The sequence below is a fragment of the Phocoena sinus genome, chromosome 1, assembly GCF_008692025.1.
Source record: "Phocoena sinus isolate mPhoSin1 chromosome 1, mPhoSin1.pri, whole genome shotgun sequence".
NCBI classification, from domain to species: domain Eukaryota; kingdom Metazoa; phylum Chordata; class Mammalia; order Artiodactyla; family Phocoenidae; genus Phocoena; species Phocoena sinus.
Window position 1 is genome coordinate 66,449,534 of NC_045763.1, and position 22,218 is coordinate 66,471,751.

The following is a 22,218-nucleotide window of genomic DNA, read 5'->3' on the forward strand; positions in this document are numbered from 1 at the left end:
CATCTTAAATTTCCAGAAGACAAAGTGGAAGGTTCTTGTAGGGGGAGTACAGTAACAGGATATAGAAGGTAAACAATTGACTTAGAATTAGATTATGGTCAGCCTCTACTACGCAAGAAAAGTTAAGTTAGTGACAAGATTTAAGGGTGAGTGCTGAGGGCCTAAAATTAGGATGGTACAATAAAAATGAAAAGTCCTGGGAATTACGGGAAACATTTATACTCCCGACTTGCACTGGGCTTTTACTAGCTTTCACAAAGAGCCACCAAACCTTGACAGCTTTAAAAATCCCCCGGCTTTGAAACACCACAGTTATCTCAGAACTCAGGGTCTAACTGAAAAGGGTGACTTTAAATATAATTCTTCAGGCAGACATTGACTTCCAACATTCATTCGCTGAGCCAGAAGCTTTAGATAGGCTCACCTTGCACCCTTATTTCTACACACGTGTACAGTAATAAGTAGCCGTGGGAATATGCCGGAAGATCAAATTTACTTCGTTGATTAAATTCCCTTTGTTTAAGTTTTCTTCAACACAGAACATCGTTTAGCTTTGTGTCCAGCGTTTGAGAGTAAAGTATACTTTGAATCGTCAAGGCAGAAATGATTTGGGTTTGATAGGTTTCTCCGCGTTAAAAGTCAAGGTCGAAAGCCAGGGAGACGTCTTTTCGCCAGGCTCCTCACCTCGCCCTCTCACCCAGATTCTCCGCCAGCCCGGTGCCCCGCCAGTTCCCCGCTTGGCGCCAGCAGCCCGCCCACTTCCCGCCTCCCTCGCCATTGCCGCCCTCCCGGTTCCTTCTCCGCACCGCTGTCAGCCTCAGCTTCCCCCCAAGAGGGCGCATCGTCTAAACTCAAAGGACAAGCGGGAAGCGAAGCCTTTTCAGGGACCACCCCTCGCGGCTCTTCAGGCACCAAGGCCGCCAAGATGGCGCTGAAGGCGCAGGCGAGGTCACCTAGCGAGCGTTCGGGGGCCCCGCCCCCTGGGCCCCGCCCACACCCTGGAGGGTGGTCTGTGCCAGACATGGGCGGGTCCGGGCGGTTCCAGACGGGTCCAGCGTCCTGCGTGTCAGCGGTCTTGGCACAAGCTGGTAGATTAGAGACTGAGTAGCCGGACGGAGAGTCAACATGGCAGCGCTGTTTAGGCGAAGCTGCGGGGTGAGAGGAAGAGCAGGGCTCGGCGCGGGTGGGAAATGGAGCTTGTGGTGTTTGGCGAGGGGGACCTGGACCGGAAATAGGTGTGGCGGGGGGTGCGGTGTGGAAAGCGGTGATAAGGAAGGAGTCCGCTTCGGGGCGCCTTAGCCCTCCTTACCCCACCTCTAGAAAGCCTGGATTCCGGACCCTGACTTTCACGCCCACCCCCTCCTCTCCTTGTGGGACGGAATGCTTCCTGCGTTTTCACTTTCCTCTATACCCTCGGCAACTGCCCCCGGTATAGGCGGCGTCCACTTTTGAGAATATCGCTTATCTTTCTCTGGTCCGAGACCCTTCCAAAGGTTTTCCGGAGGAGTCCCATTCTATCTCGAAGTAAATCCATCTCTGAATTGGCCGGTGCCTCAGAATTACAACCCTGAACTAACTAGTTTTTGCTGAACTAGTATGTCTTGGGGAAAACGCTCTACTAGCTTTCTATCCCCAGCCTAAGAAGAAGGTCATAAAGTAAATTTTATTCTGCAATTGATGTATACTACAACAGCGGTCCCCAAGCTTTTTTTCGCACAAGGGACCGGTTTCATGGAAGACGAATTTTTTCCATGGGGGTGGGGGGATGGTTCACGAGGTAATGCGAGCGATGCGGAGTCCAGGTGAAGAAGATTCGCTCGCTAGCCCACCACGCACCACCTGTTGTGCGTCTTGGTTCCTAAGAGGCTGCGGCCTGGTATCCTGCGGCCCCGGGGGTTGGGGACCCCTGTACTACAAAGTGCAGCCTGCCAAGTCACGGGGAAAAGGAAAACGGAGCAGCTGCTCATTAGGATACTTAAAAAGTTTAATATGCTTTTGTTTTCGTAATATGGAGAGAGACGCCTCCACGTTGTGTACGTTAAAAAAAAAGAGGAAAGTAAATCATACGGCACAATTTTCTTTGAAGCTTGTTTGTATATTCTAGTGTTGTCTCACAGATTTTAAATTGTCTCAGTCACTAGATATATTTTGTGCTTTATTATTTATATAGTCACACAAGACTGCCATTTAAATGTCATTTATAATTAAGAACGTTATGCCCAGTACCAAAATAGTAGCAGATTTAGAATTTCGAGTAATTCGAATGGATTTTTGCCCAATATTTGTCATTGTTATGCAGGTTAATGGACTCTGAAGGCAGAGATTGGGGGATTTAAAAAATGATTTTAAACTCTGACACCAGAAAAAAAGAGGGATTTCTCAATCTTGCAAAAAAAGGAAATAGAAAAACCTATCCAGAAAACTTATACCCCTGTATCTCTTCTTTGACACTCCCATAAAACTAAGACTAATTCCTAAGAAATATGCAAAAGTCTTTAATTATATCTGTGCTGTTATTGCAGAGTTAATGCTTGATTAAAGTTGCTGCCTTTTGGAGGTTTGGAATTCCATTGTTCTGATCAGAGAGCTCACAGTAGTAACCAATATTTATATAGCATTACGCTTCCAAGATATTATCTTATTTTAATCATCTCTGCAATTACCCAGTAAGATTAGCCTCATTTTCCAGGTTTGAAAAGTTAATTAACAGGGCTTTGGGCATTGTTCCCTGGCTGTAGCTACCTTTGTACTTTGTTTTACATAACATGTTTTCCTGAAAAATCATATGTAAACTTCTTGTAAATTATTTTAGATACACTAATAATTCCCTATTTAAAGTCTCCCAGCAGACCATTTTACCTGTATTGTGAGGTCTAATTTTGTGCAATGCTGTCAAAACACACATTTAGAAGGGTCAAGTTTTTTGGTCTGATTTTTGTGGGGTTTTTTTTTTGTTTGTTTGTTGGAATCTAATAACCAATTAGGATACTTAAATTGAAAGAGCAGTATAGCAAGGTGGTTGATGGCATGAGTTCATGATAGTAAATGTTAGAATAATAATCCTGGTTCCTAATAGTAAGTAGAGTGACCTTGGCCAATTTTACTTGACTTTTCCAAGCCTCAGTTTCTACATATGCAAAATAAGAATAAAAATAGTTCCTTAATCTTGGGATTGACCGAAAGATTCAGTGCATTAATACGTGGAATGTGACTAAAGAAGAATAGGTTTGGTCTATGATGACTGGACAATGAGTATCAGAGAAACCATGTTTTACTTCCAAAATAAAATTAATGAAAATTGCAAAAAAGATATGAATTTTTGTACTCTATTTTTTTCAAAATTGTAGTATAAAGTATGTTATCACTTTGAAAGGGTTATTTAAATTAAGATATTTGACAGTCTTCATTGTCACTTTAAATGTAGATAATTCTGTTTACAAGTTCAAGTTGTCATCTACAAAGTGGACACTTTCTTTTCACAGATTTTGAAAAACATAAGCAAGTTCAGTTCTTGATCTTTTAGTATATTGTTGAGTTGCTCTTTTCTTTCAATGTCTAGCTTACTAGAATTTAGTTCCATCAAATTCCTTGAAGTATAAATTGTGTAATTTTGGCTGTCCTCAAACATTTACTTAGGAGTTCCAGTATGATTTCCAGTTTGATAACTTTAATAAATGCGAGTGGTTACTTTTTGTGTACATTGAACTGTTGTGAGTATAAAAATGGATTGCAAAGGAATAATATCTGCTTATATTTTTTATATATATTTTTTGAAGAAATATGCATGTATTTCAGGTATTAAGACAAGTAGTATATTAATGGTTTAGAATAGGGTTGACAAACTGTAAAGAGACAGTAAATATTTTTGGCTTTGTGGACCATATGGTTTCACAACTCTGCTGTGAAAGCAGCAATAGACAATATGGTATGGCTGTGTTCCAACAGAATTTTATTTACAAAACTGGTGGGTACTATAGTGTGCTTACCCTTCGCTTAGAATATTCTAAGAATACTTACAGACAACAGCAGAAAATATAGAAAATTGTTTTAGGCTAATTTGTTTTATTAAATAAAGTGAGGTATCGTAGAAAATGGGATCCTCCAAGGGGAAGATTCCCAGAGGCATTCCTGGGAGGCTCTCCAGAGACAGGGTATCAAAGTTGATGGACTAGGCAACTCTTGAATGTATGGTACCATCCTATTGTTGCCCCCCCCACCCCGGTTCCAACTCCCCAATCACAAATGTTCTAGAACTTGTAGATGAGATTTCTCGAATAGTGGTTCTAAGTCTACCACTACCCCTGATTGGTATTTGTCTTGGAAACACTCCATGTTAGTAGTGCAAATACTACTAATCAGTTTTAGTTGCATTGCATTTTTTTTTCTTTTTCTTTTTTTTTTTTTTGCGGTACGCGGGCCTCTCACTGTTGTGACCTCTCCGGTTGCGGAGCACAGCCTCCAGACGTGCAGGCTCAGCGGCCATGGCTCACGGGCCCAGCCACTCCGTGGCATGTGGGATCTTCCCGGACTGGGGCACGAACCCGCGTCCCCCGCATCGGCTGGCGGACTCTCAACCACTGCGCCACCAGGGAAGCCCTGCATTACATTTTTAAAAAATTTTATTTTATTTATTTATTTTTTATACAGCAGGTTCTTATTAGTTATCTATTTCATACATATTAGTGTATACATGTCAATCCCAATCTCACAATTCATCCCCCCCTCCACAGCATTCCCCCCCTTGGTGTCCATACATTTGTTCTCTACGTCTGTGTCTCTATTTCTGCCTTGCAAATGGTTCATCTGTACCATTTTTCTGGGTTCTCCATATATGTGTTAATATACGATATTTGTTTTTCTCTTTCTGACTTCACTCTGTATGACAGTCTCTAGGTCCATCCATGTCTCTACAAATGACCCAATTTTGTTCCTTTTTATGGCCGAGTAATATTCCATTGTATATATGTACCACATCTTCTTTATTCATTAATCTGTCAGTGAGCATTTAGGTTGCTTCCATGACCTGGCTATTGTAAATAGTGCTGCAGTGAACATTGGGGTGCATGTGTCTTTTTGAATTATTGTTTTCTCTGGCTGTGTGCCCAGCAGTGGGGTTGCTGGGTCATGTGGTAATTCTATTTTTAGTTTTTTTAAGGAACCTCCATACTGCTCTCCATAGTGGCTGTATCAGTTTGCATTCCCACCAGCAGTGCAAGAGGGTTCCCTTTTCTCCACACCCTCTCCAGCATTTGTTGTTTGTAGATTTTCAGATGATGCCCATTCTAACGGGTGTGAGGTGATACCTCATTGTAGTTTTGATTTTCATTTCTCTAATAATTAGTGATGTTAAGCAGCTTTTCATGTGCCTCTTGGCCATCTGTATGTCTTCTTTGGAGAAATGTCTATTTAGGCCTTCTGCCCATTTTTGGATTGGGTTGTTTGTTTTTTTAATATTGAGCTGCATGAGCTGTGTATATATTTTGGAGATTAATCCTTTGCCTATTGATTCATTTGCAAATATTTTCTCCCATTCTGAGGGCTGTCTTTTTGTCTTGTTTATAGTTTCCTTTGCTGTGCAAACGTTTTTAAGTTTCATTAGGTCCCATTTGTTTATTTTTGTTTTTATTTCCATTACTCTAGGAGGAGGGTCAAAAAACATCTTGCTGTGATTTATGTCAGAGTGTTCTTCCTATGTTTTCCTCTAAGAGTTTTATAGTGTTCGGTCTTACATTTAGGTCTTTAATCCATTTTGAGTTTATTTTTGTGTATGGTGTTAGGGAGTGTTCTAATTTTATTCTGCTACATGTAGCTGTCCAGTTTTCCCAGCACCACTTACTGAAGAGACTGTCTTTTCTCCATTGTATATCCTTGCCTCCATTGTCATAGATTAGTTGACCATATTTGTGTGTCTACCTCTGGGCTTTGTATCCTGTTCCATTGATCTGTATTTCTGTTTTTGTGCCAGTATCATACTGTCTTGATTACTAGAGCTTTGTAGTATAGTCTGAAGTCAGGGAGTCTGATTCCTCCAGCTCCATTTTTTTTCCCTTAAGAGTACTTTGGCTCTTGGGGGTCTTTTGTGTCTCCATACAAATTTTACGATTTTTGTTCTAGTTCTGTAAAAAATGCCATTGGTAATTTGATAGGGATTGCATTGAATCTGTAGATTCCTTTGGGTAGTAGAGTTATTTTCACAATATTGATTCTTCCAATCTAAGAACATGGTATATCTCTCTATCTGTTTGTGTCATCTTTTTCTTGATGAGTCTGGCTAAAGGTTTATCAATTTTGTTTATCTTCTCAAAGAACCAGCTTTTAGTTTTATTGATCTTTGCTATTGTTTTCTTTGTTTCTATTTCATTTATTTCTGCTCTGATCTATGATTTCTTTCCTTCTATTAACTTTGGGTTTTCTTTGTTCTTCTTTCTCTAGTTTCTTTAGGTGTAAGGTTAGATTGTTTATTTGAAATTTTTTCTTGTTTCTTGAGGTAGGATTGTATTGCTATAAACTTCCCTCTTAGAAAAAAAAAAAAAAAAAAACTTCCCTCTTAGAACTGCTTTTGCTGCATCCCATAGGTTTTGTTTCGTCATGTGTTCATTGTCATTTGTCTCTAGGTGTTTTTTGATTTCCTATTTGATTTCTTCAGTGATCTCTTGGTTATTTAGTAATGTATTGTTTAGCCTCCATGTGTTTGTGTTTTTTACTTTTCTTTTCCCCTGTAATTTATTTCTAATTTCATAGTGTTGTGGTCGGAAAAGATGCTTGATATGATTTCAGTTTTCTTAAATTTACTGAGGCTTGATTTGTGACCCAGGATGTGATCTGTCCTGGAGAATGTTTCATGTGCACTTGAGAAGAAAGTGTAATCTGCTGTTTTCAGATGGTCCTGTAAATATCAATTGAATCTATCTGGTCTATGGTGTCTTTTAAATCTTGTGTTTCCTTATTAATTTTCTGGATGATCTGTCCATTTGTGTAAGTGAGGTGTTAAAGTCCCCCACTATTATTGTGTTACTGTGGATTTTCTCTTTTATAGGTGTTAGCATTTGCCTTATGTGTTGAGGTGCTCCTATGTTGGGTGCATATATATTTATAATTGTTATATCTTCTTCTTGGATTGATCCCTTGATCATTATGTAGTGTCCTTCCTTGTCTCTTGTAACATTCTTTGTTTTAAAGTCTATTTTATCTGATATGATTGTTGCTACTCCAGCTTTCTTTTGATTTCCATTTGCATGGAATATCTTTTTCCATCCCCTCACTTTCAGTCTGTATGCATCCCTAGTTCTGAACTGGCTCTCTTGCAGACAGCATGTACATGGGCCTTGTTTTTGTATCCATTCAACAAGCCTGTGTCTTTTGGTTGGAGCATTAAATCCATTCACATTTAAGGTGATTATTGAAATGTATGTTCCTATCACCATTTTCTTAATTGTTTTGAGTTTGTTTTTGTAGTACCTTTTCTTTTGTGTGTTTCCCACTTAGAGAAGTTCCTTTAGCATTTGTTGTAGAGCTGGTTTGGTGCTGCTGAATTCTCTTAGCTTTTGCTTGTCTGAAGCTTTTGTTTTCTCCATCGAATCTGAATGAGATCCTTGCTGGGTAGAGTAATCTTGGTTATAGGTGCTTCCCTTTCATCACTTTAAATATATCATGCCACTCCCTTTTGGCTTGTAGAGTTTATGCTAAGAAATCAGCTGTTAAGCTTATGGGAGTTCCCTTGTATATTGTTTGTCCTTTTTCCCTTGTTCCTTTTAATAATTTTTCTTTGTCTTTAATTTTTGTCAGTTTGATTACTGTGTGTCTTGGTGTGTTTCTCCTTAGGTTTATCCTGCCTGGGACTTGGGTGCTCCCTGGACTTGGGTGGCTATTTCCTGGACTTGGGTGGCTTCCTGGACTTGGGTGGCTATTTCCTTTCCCATGTTAGGGAAGTTTTCGACTATAATCTCTTCAAATATTTTCTTGGGTCCTTTCTCTCTCTCTTCTCCTTCTCATACCCCTATAACATGAATGTTGTTGCGTTTAATGTTGTCCCAGAGGTCTCTAAGGCTGTCTTCATTTCTTTTCATTCTTTTTTTTAATTCTTTCTGCTGCAGTGAATTCCACCATTCTGTTTTTCAGGTCACTTATCCGTTCTTCTGCCTCAGTTATTCTGCTATTGATTCCTTCTAGTGTAGTCTTCATTTCAGTTATTGTATTGTTCATCTCTGTTTGTTTGTTCTTTATTTCTCCTAGGTGTTTGTTTTTTAATTCTTTTAGGTCTTTGCTAAACATTTCTTGCATCTTCTTGATCTTTGCTGCCATTATTTTTCCAAGGTCCTAGATCATCTTCACTATCATTATTCTGAATTCTTTTTCTGGAAGGTTGCCTATCTCCACTTCATTTAGTTGTTTTTCTGGGGTTTTGTCTTGTTCCTTCATCTGGTACATAGTCTTCTGCCTTTTCATTTTGTCTGTCTTTCTGTGAATGTGGTTTTTGTTCCACAGGCTACAGAATTGTAGTTTTTCTTGCTTCTGCTGTCTGCCCTCTGATGGATGAGTCTATCTAAGCTGTGCCAGCTTTCTGATGGGAGGGACTGGTGGTGGGTAGAGCTGGCTGTTGCTCTGTTGGGCAGAGCTCAGTAAAACTTTAATCCACTTGTCTGCTGATGGGTGTGGCTGAGTTCCCTCCCCGTTGGGTGTTTGGCCTGAGGCGACTCAGCACTTGCACCTACCTGGCTCTTTGGTGGGGCTAATGAGGACTCCAGGAGGGCTCACACCAAGGTGTACTTCCCAGAACTGCTGCCAGTGTCCTTGTCCCCGTGGTGAGCCACAACCACCCCCCACCTCTGCAGGAGACCCTCCAACACTAGCAGGTAGGTCTGGTTCAGTCTGCTACAGGGTCACTGCTCCTTCACCGGTTCCTGATGTGCACACTACTTTGTGCCCTCCAAGAGTGGAGTCTCTGTTTCACCCAGTCCTGTTGAAATCTTGCAATCAAATCCCACTAGCCTTCAAAGTCTGATTCTCTGGGAATTCCTCCTCCCATTGCTGGACCCCCAGGTTGGGAAGCCTGACATGGGGCTCAGAACCTTCACTCCAGTAGGTGGACTTCTGAGGTATAATTTTTCTCCAGTTTGTGAGTCACCCACCCAGTGGTTATGGGATTTGATTTTATTGTACTTGCGCCCCTCCTCCCATCTTATTGCGGCTTCTCCTTTGTCTTTGGTAGTGGGCTATCTTTTTTGGTGAGTTCCAGTGTCTTCCTGTCGATGATTGTTCAGCAGTTGTGATTCTGGTGCTCTCACAAGAGGGAGTAAGCGCACATCCTTCTACTCTGCCATCTTGAACCAATCTCTCCACATTGCATTTTTTTAAAAAAGAATTTCCTTTATGATAGGTGTTCAAATATCTGATAATTGGCTTAATACAGAAGTCAAATTATTGTTGAGGGCATTTAAGTAATGACTTAAACTGTTTTCTTGAATATGGTCAAAGAAGCTGTTCTACTCACTTGTGTTGTCAGTATTCTACTTGACTCATGTTTAATTTATCAAATTTATTGTAATAAAATTGTTCTTTGTAGGTACTGAGAAGTCTTTCTCGCTTTGACTGGAGATCACAACATACGAAAGCTGTCCAACACCGTGAACCTGGATCAGGATTTAGTTTTGGTATATGTTTTGTTCTGTGTTTTGATTTTAAACTTTTGTTTGTTGTATGTTTGCAGCTTTTTATATGTATTTATCTGAAACATGTTTGTAAACAAACTTAGTAATGTCTGTAAGTGAATAGAACCAATCACCATCCACAGGTTGTTCACAGTTAGTCATACCCATTCTTCCTGATCTTGTTTTCTTCTCCATCATAATACTCTATACATAAATCTGTATTAGCAGCATACATATATATTTCTGCCATTTTTCTTAAGTATATATCCCCAAATAAATAACAAATTCACTGCTACATATGACTAGTCTTCAACTTAGAAATGAATGCAACAAATACTTCTTAAACACTTATTAGTTACAAGGTGCTAGGTGCCTGCTAATAAGCCAGAGCCTGGTTTGTCCATAATATATCTGAACTGCAGTTTGGTGCTAGTACATGTGGTTCTCAGTTTTGGGATCAGGGAGCCATGTGGTGTCGGAGGGAAAAGGAATAAGATTTTGCTTCCCTTTTCTCTCTAAAATGAAGAGCCCCACCCAGGCAAAAAATTTGAAAAATAATCCCTTTCTTCAGCATCCTTTGCCCCCTAAAGTGCTTTTTGCTTCAAAATTATTACCTTTCCTCTAGTTGAAAACCCATTTTCTCAGTTCACTTGGTCTCAGAAAATAGTTAAAAGGCAGCTGAGATAATTAACTCACACCCAGGTAGAAATAACAAACTCAAAACTCCCTAAGGTTATCATTTTTGGTTTTTGTTTTATTTTTTAAGATTGTTAACATCTTTATAAAGTTTTTTTAACAGAATTAAGTGAAAAATTTGAAACAGCCTGAGGATAGCAGTTTGGGACACTGGATCTTATTTTCTTATTGAGATGTTAGCATAGGTTTGGTATGGTTGCTCCTTAGTTTCAGTTTGTCACGTACAGATTCATACTCAATAGTAAGAGACTAGCAGGAGAAATCTATGGTTGTTCGCTGACTGACAGAAGATGAGATGGATACAAGTGTTTAGGAGGGAGATTGTGGAGCTCAAGAAAAGGAATAGGGATAACACCTATGACCAGTTGCACCTGGTTGTTTAGCTATAAAATGGGGATAATATCTACAACAGAGGATTTATTTGAAGATTAAATTATATGACATATGTGAAGTCCTAGCACATAGTAACTGGATCAAAGTAGGTTCTCAAATAATACGTAATAGATCCTTGCCTTCCCTCCTCTTTACCCACTCACAATTTTGATATGAATTGGCCCCAATTTTAGAAGTAAAGTTGTGATGTAGAGAACACTAGACTGAAACGCTAAGTATACTTTTATTGCTAATTCATTGTAAGGCTCTGGAGCTATCGTTTCCTTAGTCTGGGCTTTTGTTTCCTTATTTATACGATGAGAGATTCAACACCGAATTTCTAATGTCTTTTACATTTTATTTCATATATCCCTATAGAAATGATTACTATACTCCTAAACATTCTTGCTCATTCTTGCCTTTCTGCCTTTTTTCTCATTCTTCTTACCTGAAATACCCTGTATCTTTTTAAAATTTTACCTATCCTTTGATAGTATGGATTTTTAAAAGTATGGTGGTAGTTGGCTTCTGTCCTCGGTCCAGTCACCCTATTCACTTCATTAATTTGAGAAGCTTTCCCACCACTTTTGCCAGTTGCTTTGTGCTAATTTATAAGCTTAAATTATCTGAGTTTAAAGGAGGAGTAAAATTGAAATTATGATATTAGTATTATATGACATTTTGGAACAAGTTTTATTGGTTTATGGTCACTGGTCATATCTTATCTCCCTAATTAGATTGATTCTTGAGATCAGGGCATTGTCATATGTATTAGTTTTATTTCAGTGTTAGTCAAAGTTTGATGAGTCTGCTTTGGAACTAATAATAAGTAAGAAAAATTGTTTTTACCTTAACACTTGGAAGAGGAAAACTCAAGTTTATATCTGTTACTCATTTGTAAAAGCTAGAAATCTTACCTACTTTTTTGGCATGAGTATCGATATAGATTTATTCACATAGCACAGTGAAATCTTGATTAGTCTGAAGGCACATTGTAGTCTGACTTTCTTGTTATCAAGGTTTAAAGTCTCCATTATAAATATAAATTTCCACATACTTCATTTCCCTCAACTCATTGTCCTATTTTAATGTTTTCTAAATAACTTTCCCTTAGCGTTCACTGAACAGCAGAAAGAATTTCAAGCTACTGCTCGTAAATTTGCCAGGGAGGAAATAATCCCAGTTGCTGCAGAATACGATAAGACTGGCGAGGTAGGTTTATGCATTTTAAGGAGAGAAAAGTCTTTGACATATTTTACAAGATTTTAAATATAAATAGATTTTAAATGTAACTGGCTTTTATCTTTATTATTTTTTTTTTCTTTCAGTACCCTGTCCCACTAATTAAAAGAGCCTGGGAACTTGGTTTATTGAATACACACATTCCAGAAAGTTGTGGTAAGCTTTCTTTACATTTTTAATTCTAGAATGCCTATGTACAAGAAGAATTTTGAAATTCTATTCAGTCATTCTTTCAGATATTTGTTGCCATTAAATGGTTTTCTACCTTTGTGCCACTGTTCAGACTTCAGTATTTGTCAGCTTTTAGAAGCCTTGTACTCAACACTTAGAGGCATTCTTCCTTCTTTATAACTGGTTCCGATGTTAACTTGATCCTAATCCTTGGTAACGTCTACCTCTACAGTTAGTTGATTTGTTGCATTTTAATTCTACCTTTGATTTTACATTTTATTGAGACTTTCCTTTCACTCCTTTCGTCAGTCAAAAGGTTAAAATTTTAGCAGAGTTGAATCAAGTTTTTACAAAATCAAGCTGAAACAGGAAGACAGGTCCAGATTACAAATAGTAAGAGAATTTTTTGAAATTTTAAAACTTATTTTAGAGAAGTATACTTTGTTACTGTACTAGCCAGAAAACTTCTAGTTTCTAGTGTTATAGATACTGTTTTTGCAAATTTGCTGTTAAAATCAATTAGGTTATATTGGAAGTAATTTAAATAGTTGACCCTTATTTCTGTTGAGGTGTGCTATATATTATAATGGGCTCTTAAAACATTTTGATACTGTAGGAGGTCTTGGACTTGGAACTTTTGATAGCTGTCTAATTACTGAAGAAATGGCTTATGGATGTACAGGGGTTCAGACTGCTATTGAAGGAAATTCTCTGGGGGTAAGTTACCTAGAAAATGAATTGCTTAACTGAGCTGTTGTTAATGAAACAGTACTGCTAAGTTAGGTTAGCTGGTGGAACACAGTTTTCTTTAAAAAGGAACACAAGATTCTGCAGTGAAGCCTGGAGTTCTTTTCCATGAGTTGATCATTTTGGCTGTTGTATTTAGTACTTGGAGTCCTAGCTGTCTCTGTGGGAAACTGTACACTTTGGCTGTGGCTTCAGTGGCAATTCTTATGTAAGGGCATTCAGGAGAAGGATTGGAATGGCTTGCTGCCACTGCTGGCAATGCTGAAATTTAGTGAGTAATTCTTAGGACATCTGATCATATATACCATGTCATTTATTGTAAATTTAATTCTTTTTTTGTTTGTTTATTTTTGTCTGCATTGGGTCTTCGTTGCTGCGTGCAGGCTTTCTCTAGTTGCAGCGAGTGGGGGCTGCTCTTCATTGCAGCACGCAGGCTTCTCATTGCGTGGCTTCTCTTGTTGTGGAGCATGGGCTCTAGGCACGTGGGCTTCAGTAGTTGTGGTGCATGGGCTCAGTAGTTATGACTCACGAGCTCTAGAGCGCAGGGTCAGTAGTTGTGGCACACGGGCTTAGTTGCTCCGCGGCATGTCAGATCTTCCCGGACCAGGGCTCGAACCCGTGTCCCCTGCATTGGCAGGTGGATTCTTATCCACTGTGCCACCAGGGAAGTCCGTAAATTTAATTCTCTACTTGTGTATCTTATTACAGTAGATTTTTATATATTATATTACCAACAAGTTCTGTATAACTTTGTTTTATGAAAATACTTGGATTAATAGATTTATATCCTTGTGGTTTTAGCTCTCTAACTTAGAGGCAGAATAAAGGCCAATTCTTTGGACTTACCCTTGGGGAAAAATAGTTCTCATGTTTTGAATTAAGTATTTCAATTTACATACCTAATTTTAAAATATCTTGCTTTTTTAATATCACTTTTCTTTGGTTGATAGCAAATGCCTGTTATTATTGCTGGAAATGATCAACAACAAAAGAAATATTTGGGGAGACTGACTGAGGAGCCAATGATGTGTGTGAGTATGTGTAGCTGCTGCTTTATTTCACATTTAAAGAAGTGAATAAGTGTGCTCTTTTTCCTTTTCAGTCTGTATGTATACACTGGGCTACAGCACATTAAGGCAAAAGCAACATATTTAGGTACAATGATGTTTCTGGGATGCCAGAAAGTGTCATAAAATAATCCTCTTGCTTATTTCCAGGAGAGTAATAGCTACTTAATGGAGCACTCCAGAGCTCTAGAACTGAGCAGTTGTGTCAGGAAGTTCAGATGGAATACATGGCAGTAGGTGTTTGAACTAGTAGTTTCTTGAACTAATAAGAAATTAATATGACTGAAAAGATAGCAGTTTAGTTTGTTGAATCACTGAGTGACTTCAGGAGGATATTTATAGATTTTATTTAATTTTCTGAGAACTACTCAACAATTTTTTTTTCCTTTTGCAGTACGTGGGCCTCTCACTGTTGTGGCCTCTCCCGTTGCGGAGCACAGGGTCAGGACGCGCAGGCTCAGCGGCCATGGCTCACGGGCCCAGACGCTCCGCAGCATGTGGGATCTTCCCGGACCGGGGCATGAACCCATGTCCCCTGCATCGGCAGGTGGACTCTCAACCACTGCACCACCAGGGAAGCCTTCAACAAATTTTTAAATTGTAATTAATTTTGGCTGTGCCGTGAGGCATGCGGGATCTTAGTTCCCCAACCAGGGATCAAATCTGTGCCCCTTGCAGTAGAAGCACAGAGTCTTAACCACTGGACTGCCAGGGAAGTCCCTAAATTGGATTTTTTTATGTAAGATATTCTTATACATTTTACACACATGCATGCTGCAGTTCTATACTGAAAGTGACTTTACATAGGATTTTTCTTTCTTTTGGTTATTAGTCAAATAGATTTCAGTCTAGGGTGTGATTGTGATACCAAAATATAGTAAATTGTTATCATTTTGAGCTAACTGAGAATTGGTCTGAAAGAGTAGAAAGTAGTATTTGAAAATAAATGTTTTTTATTTATTTCAGGTACCTAAATTTCAGGTAAACTTATGAAGACATTTATATGTATTTCCTACTTAGTTGTCAATTTGTTTTAACAGGTGGGAGTTACTTAGTAGGCTAATTCTCAATATTGTCTAAGAATTGTGTGAAACATCCGATTCTTTTCTTGTAATGTATATAATATTAGAAATAGGCTAAAAAATTGTAGCATAGAGATGCTTTGGAGAACCTAACTTATACACTGATATGAATATTTGTAATTATCTTACTGTTTATAAATAGGTATTTCTAAAATATTAGAGTCTTTAAAAGTAGTTCAAGTATTTTAAACATTTCTTTGGCAGTTTTGTTATTAATATCTTCAGTATATGTAAAAATACATTCACTCTAGTCCCTAAATTATTCTAACTTCTGAATTAATAAAGGTTTACTGTACATTTTCCCCCTTCTAGTGCATAATATTATTCAAATATGTATCTAGTGCAATTGATGTACTCAAAATATGAAGCCAAGGGTAAAAATGAAAATAGTCAATAAGTATATTAATGAAAAATATTGATTAATTTCTACTGAGAGTCAGTTGACTCTCAATAATATTTATAAAATTATACTACATATAATATGTTTTATTTAAACTTTTTAGAATTAATATTTTAAAAACTTTCAGATTGTTAAAATAGTATAGAAGATTTAGAAAAGTATGAAGAAGAACAAAAACATCTGTAATCCCTCAGATATGAAGTTAACTGCTATAACTGTCTTATTGTATACTCTATTAGATTTTTTAATACATATAGATGTATTTTTCACAATTAATGTCATATTATATATGCAGTTTTACATCCTTTTTAACATAACGAGCATTTTCTTATGTTCTACTTTTTAAATACTGTGATATTTATGACTACATAATATGCTATCTAATTGATGTACTATATATTATTTCACTATTCCCTATTGTTGAATATTTAAATACCTTATATTTTTGCTTTTAAAAATAATGTCAGACTTCCCTGGTGGTGCAGTGGTTAGGAATCCACCTGCCAGTGCAGGGGACATGGGTTCAAGCCCTGGTTTGGGAAGATTCCACATGCTGCGGTACAGCTAAGCCCGTGCGCCACAACTACTGAACCTGCGCTCTAGAGCCCACGAGCCAACTACTGAGCCCGTGCATCACAACTACTGAAGCCCACGTGCCTAGAGCCCATGCTCCGCAGCAAGAGAAGCCACTGCGATGAGAAGCCCATGCACTGCAACGAAGAGTAGCCCCTCCTCGACGCAACTAGAGAAAAGCCCACACGTAGCAACGAAGACCCAACGCAGCCAAAAATAAATAAATAAATTTATTAAAAAAATAATAATAATGTCATGGTAAGGGACTTCCCTGGTGGTCCAGTGGTAAAGAATCCACCTTACAATGCAGGGAACGTGGGTTTGATCCCTGGTCAGGGAACTAAGATCCCATGTGCCGCAGGGCCACTGAGCCCGTGCGACATAACTACTGAGCTCGTGTGCCTCAACTAGAGAGCCTGCGTGCTGCAAACTACAGAGCCCATGTGCTCTGGAACCCACGTGCCTCAACGACAGAGCCCAGACGTCCTGGGGCCTGTGCTCCACAACTGGAGAAGAGAAAACCTGTACGCCACAACAAGAGAGAAGCCCATGTGCCATAATGAAAGATCCTGCATGCCTCAACGAAGATCCCACATACCACAACTAAGACCTGAAGCAGCCAATAAAAAAAAAAAATAATAATAATAATAATGTCATGGTAAAAATTGATACAGAAAAAGATGATAAGTTTTTGGATTTAATTTACAGTTACAGTGTTAGTGCATGTTCGTAAGACTTAATCTCTTACCAGATCATGTGATCAGTTATACTCTTGCGGAGGAAAGTGAGTACAGAAATAAATCAGGATGATACTATAATTATTTTTTAATACCACTTAGTGCAAAAACATTTTCTAAAAATCAAAACTAATTGTATTATTGCATATATATTACACATATAGTATTAAAATATCAATAATAAGTTAGAAACCATATTTATTTTTCAAAGATTAGATTAAATCTTTCAAAAAGTATATACCTAAAATATAGTATATATTTTAAAAAGTATATACCTAAAATATATGCAGTATTAGACAACTGGAAACAAGTATTAGACTACTAGGACAAGCTTGTTATGGGCAAGACATTCAGTAAACTTACTTGGTCTAAGAACTCATAAGTGTCTGAAAAAGCGTAACAGTGGTAAAGAAAACTCTTGTCATAAAACCATGTATTTCCAGTGGAACTGAGAAGTAGCTGAAATGTAACTGAACATTGAACTTGGGGTCCTAAGACCTGGCTTCAAGCCATATAATAGCAATATGATCTTATATAGTTACTTAGCCTCAAAGTCTCTTCTGTATTTTCTTCTGTATTGTTATACACACCTATTTTGGTCATATAACATCTAAAAAGTATATAGTAAACATAAAACAAAATGCTTAAGTTTTTATAAGAATATCTTCACATAGTGTCCCTTTTGCAAAAATATAGTAATTTCTTTCATACCTCATGGCCAGGGGATACTTTGTTTTCCTTAACTGTCATTCATTCATCCATTCATTTACTCAATATCTGAATTCCCTGCTATATGCCAGACTTCAGCTTATAGGCAGTTTGTCTTGGTAAGTAGGAAGCACAGAGACAGTTTTATAGTCCTCCATTAGTAATTATTTGAACCTCGAAGCGTGTGTTGTAGTATATTATTATTTCCGGTTTATCTTTATTTTCACTTCATTCCTGACTTTTTAAAAAGCATGCGTTATATGAACTACCTCCAGTCACTTTAGAGTGTAAGGCAAAAAAGAAAAAATTAGTAGAGAATGAATGCAAAATTGTTTAAGATAAGGTGGTGGTATCATCACTAATAAAGAAAAGTATAATGTTCTACTCATTCTTTTAAATATTTGAATACTGTGTACCAGGTGGACTTGGAATAAAACAATGAATAAATCTGGGCTCTTGGGACTTCCCTGGTAGCACAGTGGTTAAGAATCTGCCTGCCAATGCAGGGGACACGGGTTCGAGCCCTGGTCTGGGAAGATCCCACATGCCGCGGAGCAGCTAAGCCTGTGTGCCACAACTACTGAGCCTGCGCTCTAGAGCCAGTGAGCCACAACTACTGAGCCCGCATGCCACAACTACTGCAGCCCATGTGCCTAGGGCCTGTGCTCCACAAGAAAGAGAAGCCACTGCAATGAGAAGCCCGCACACTGCAACAAAGAGTAGCCCCCGCTCGCTGCAACTGGAGAAAGCCCATGCACAGCAACGAAGACCCAACACAGCCCCCCACAAAAAAAAAAAAAAATAAATAAAAAACCCACCACAACTGGGTTCCTGCTCATAGGTTAACAATCTGGTAGACCCTTAGATCCTTACCCAAAATGTATTATTCATAGAATTATAGAATTCATAGAATTATGCAAATTAATAAATTCTTCATAAATAATTATGCATAAAAGAATGTTATTAATTTGCTTGACTTAAGAGAACAAGTTGCACTGGAAACAAAAATGGCTTCTGCTGAAAGAGCATTATAAAATTAATTTTACTTACTAGGAAACAATCAAATAAGACAAGAACAACTCTGAAGAGCCAGCCATTGTGCATAGAAACACACAAACTCATACACTTCATAAGTTCTAAAAACTATGCCTTGGGCTTCACTGGTGGCACGTTGGTTAAGAATCCACCTGCCAACGCAGGGGACAGGAGTTTGAGCCGTGGTCTGGGAAGATCCCACATGCCGTGGAACAATTAAGCCCGTGCGCCGCAACTACTGAGCCTGCACTCTCGAGCCTGCGAGCCACGACTACTGAAGCCCTCGTGCCTAGAGCCCGTGCTCCGCAACAAGAGAAGCCACCGCAATGAGAAGCCCACGCACTGCAGCGAAGAGTAGCCCCCGCTTGCCGCAACTAGAGAAAGCCCGCGTGCAGCAACAAAGACCCAACACAGCCCAAAATAAGTAAGAATAAAATAAATTTATGAAAAAGTTAAAAAAAAAATAAAAACTATGCCTTATTATAAAGCAGAGGAATGTCTAATAGCATATTTCAGAGGAAAAGAAATTCCCAAAGTTACTTAAAATAAAATTTTGGTACTTTAAAGAGTTATCTTTTCTGGGCAGTTCATTTGTATAATACTTTTTTTGTTGTGATGCTGAAAACATCTTTGAACATCTAGGTAGAAGAGTAATGCAGTTAACCTACATGACACCTGAATCTCCTCTATAGCACACCTGTGAAAAGGCCGTCTAGCTCATGTTTTCATGTCTAGGAGTCTCAACTTCCTGAAGCAGCTCCATTTGGGAGTGTCCCTGACTGTTAGAAAGCTCTTCTAGATTGCATGCTCCTGAGGGAAAGGATTGTGTCATTTCCTTTTATAACTTCACCACCTGATACCATAATAGGTGTTCAATAAGTTTGAATAATTTCACACTAGTTTTCTCCTATCAATTCAAATCCTCTCCCTTGGCTGTATAGCCCTTCAGGTATTTTAATATGGGTGTCATGTGGATCTTACTTTTTTCTAAGCAAACTAGCCCCAATTTTTTCATCTTTTCTTCATACAACACAGTAAAGTCCCACCGCCTTCTTAGTAATCATTGACTCAAAAATATTATTATAGAGCTAAATATAGTACTCTAGTATGGTCTGATGAGTACAGAGTAGCATGGTTCCATCACTCTTATTTTAGATACTTTTTTTTTTTTTTTATAATATCCCCTCCTGGCCTTGCCCCCACCTCCCACCTTCATTTTAAACTGGAGCTGATTCAAACCTGCTGCTCTTGGAAGTAGGCCATCAGTATAGTCTCCAACAGAAAGATGATCTGCAAGGGGATATGAGTGTGAGAGAGCAGGGCAATCAGAAAGAAATCATGAGAAAATGAGACAAGGGAATGGAAAAGGTGAATAAACAGAGGATGATGAAGGAGGGAGAAAGACTGAAAGATTAAAATGTTGGGCTGAGTGGGGAGCTTGAAGAGAAGGGAGTTACTGAAAGCCTCGGGTTGGAGCAAGTCCAGAGCGGATCCTTCTGGGCCCTGTTCTCTCTCACAGATCCAGAGGGTTGCAATAAAGATGTGTCTCTTTGAGATTTTCCAGGTCTCTTTCCCATAAATCTGTATTTTCTTCTTAATTAAGGTCTTCTGGACCAAAGGTGTCATCCAAGAATTGTGTAAAGAGCACAAAGATAGGAAGAGGTAGATACTATTCTTTTGTAAATATATCTTATAGCATTAGCACTGTTGATTTACATAAAGCTTACTCTTGACTTAAATTGGCCAATCAGTCTCCCTGTCTCGTGTTAAGTTTTGGTATATTCACTGAGTAGTCTATTAAGTCTCCAGTTCCAGCCCTTATCTCTCCCCTGACCTTTACCCTCCTATATGAACTTATCTATTAGACATTTCTTCCTAGCTAGACTCAAATATGGTTTTTTTTCAACTTGTATTTTTATTTATTTATTTATTTTACTTATTTTTGGCTGTGTTGGGTCTTCGTTTCTATGCGAGGGCTTCCTCCAGTTGCAGTGAGTGGGGGCCACTCTTCATCGCGGTGTGTGGGTCTCTCACTGTCACGGACTCTCATTGCAGAGCACAGGCTCCAGACGCGCAGGCTCAGTAGTGTGGCTCACGGCCCTAGTTGCTCCGCGGCAAGTGGGATCTTCCCAGACCAGGGCTCGAACCCATGTCCCCTGCATTGGCAGGCAGATTCTCAACCACTGCGCCACCAGGGAAGCCCTAGACTCAAATATCTTAAGCGTAGTGTGTCCCAAACCAAATTATTTTCTTCCCACTCTATAGTACTGCTTCTCTTAGAGATTATCCCTAATTGGAAGCTTCCTAAACTAAAAAATTGAGTCATAACATCCTCTTTAGCTCCCCAACATCCTATTCAGTCATTGTGTCCTGTGGATTTCACACCACAATTCTAAACTTCATCTTATCTTCTTGCCTTATCTTGCTTCTTAGTTTAAGCTTTCTTTCTTGCATAATTTGTGTCCCTAACTCCAGTCTTATGTAGGTATTTATGCCACTTACTAGATCTGTGAACTTGGGAAAATTACTTAACCTCACTGTCTCAGTTTCCTTATTTATAAAATGTAGATACCTAGTACTTGTGTCATAAGGATTATTGTGAGGTTTAAATGAGTCAAGCACTCAGAACAGCACCTGGAAGATAGTAAAAAGTTATTATTATTATCTCCCCTTAAATCTGTCCTTTATACTTCTGTAGTAATAAACTATCTAAAATGTAAATCTGTCACTTTCCTGCATTTACAAAAACATTGTGTTTCCATTTCATCAATAGCAGTGGTATCTAATATATTTTTTTTAGTTTGTGAACCCGTTTTAGAATCTGACATCCTCAGAAAAATGCATGTATATTCCTCACTTTTGCGCACTAGGCTGCTCTGGATTTCCCTGAAGCCCAGGTTCTGTGGCACAATAGCAAGTGTTTGATAAACTTTTGTTGAATGCATAAAAGTCTGCTCTCCTTAGCATGGCATACACCTCAGCCTCCAGGACCAGGTCCCTGCCTGCCTTTTTAGCCTGTTTTCATGGCTTTCAGTTTCATACTTTACATTCTAGTACTGAACTGCTAGTACTTTGCCTTGTACAACTGCTGTTTCATTCTTCCATGCCTAGATCTGCTTGCCTCACTTATTTGTCCTTCAAGACTTATCTCCTTCAACGAGTATTACTTATTATTCTTCTTTTCATCTTCCTTACCACTCATCACCTCCCACCCCCTACAGGTCTAAGTGGTCATTTCTAATGTCGCTATGTACCCTTACTACTTTGAATTAAAATTAACTGTTAAGGTTTCTCTCTTTGGACTATAAGTACCTTAAGGGTAAGGAACTTGTGTCTTTAGGCCTTGTATTCCCAGTACCTGTCACTCAGTAAACTTGAATGAACTTCAGCTACCCATTGCTTGCCTTCCACCACTCCCTTTATCCATTCTGCTTACATCTTGTCACACATCTGTTGAAGAGCCTTAAGAGGCTTCCCTTTTTCCACCAGATAAAAATTTAACTTCTTAGTGTAATATAAAGTGTTCTTTGTCATCTGTTCCCTTCTTTTCTTTCCAGACTAATTTCTACCATTCCCTTACATGCACAGAATGCATAGAATCTGGTACTTTTGTATCACAAACACTGAGTAACCCTGCTTCTTATCTCGGCATCATTGCATATGTATTACTTCTTCCTGGAATACACATTCCCCCTTTTCCTTACCCCCTAAGAATTCCTTTTCCTTTTTGAGACCTAATTT

The 22,218-nt window shown here is 38.7% G+C and overlaps 1 protein-coding gene across 4 annotated transcripts in view; it reads left to right on the forward strand.

Annotated features, from left to right (window-relative positions):
* The first annotated feature begins 1,013 nt into the window (after nt 1–1,013).
* The window catches only part of ACADM (acyl-CoA dehydrogenase medium chain), a 58,710-nt gene continuing 37,505 nt past the window's right edge, over nt 1,014–22,218 (forward strand). For 3 of the 4 annotated variants that reach the window (XM_032604155.1, XM_032604146.1, XM_032604164.1), the window contains exons 1-6: nt 1,014–1,155; nt 9,563–9,650; nt 11,830–11,927; nt 12,044–12,113; nt 12,745–12,845; nt 13,826–13,906. In XM_032604155.1, the coding sequence (XP_032460046.1) occupies nt 1,126–1,155; nt 9,563–9,650; nt 11,830–11,927; nt 12,044–12,113; nt 12,745–12,845; nt 13,826–13,906 (468 nt within the window). In that variant the 5' untranslated portion in view covers nt 1,014–1,125. Of the gene's footprint in view, nt 1,156–9,562; nt 9,651–11,829; nt 11,928–12,043; nt 12,114–12,744; nt 12,846–13,825; nt 13,907–22,218 lie in introns of those variants that run through there. The other variant, XM_032604174.1, reaches the window with a different exon arrangement.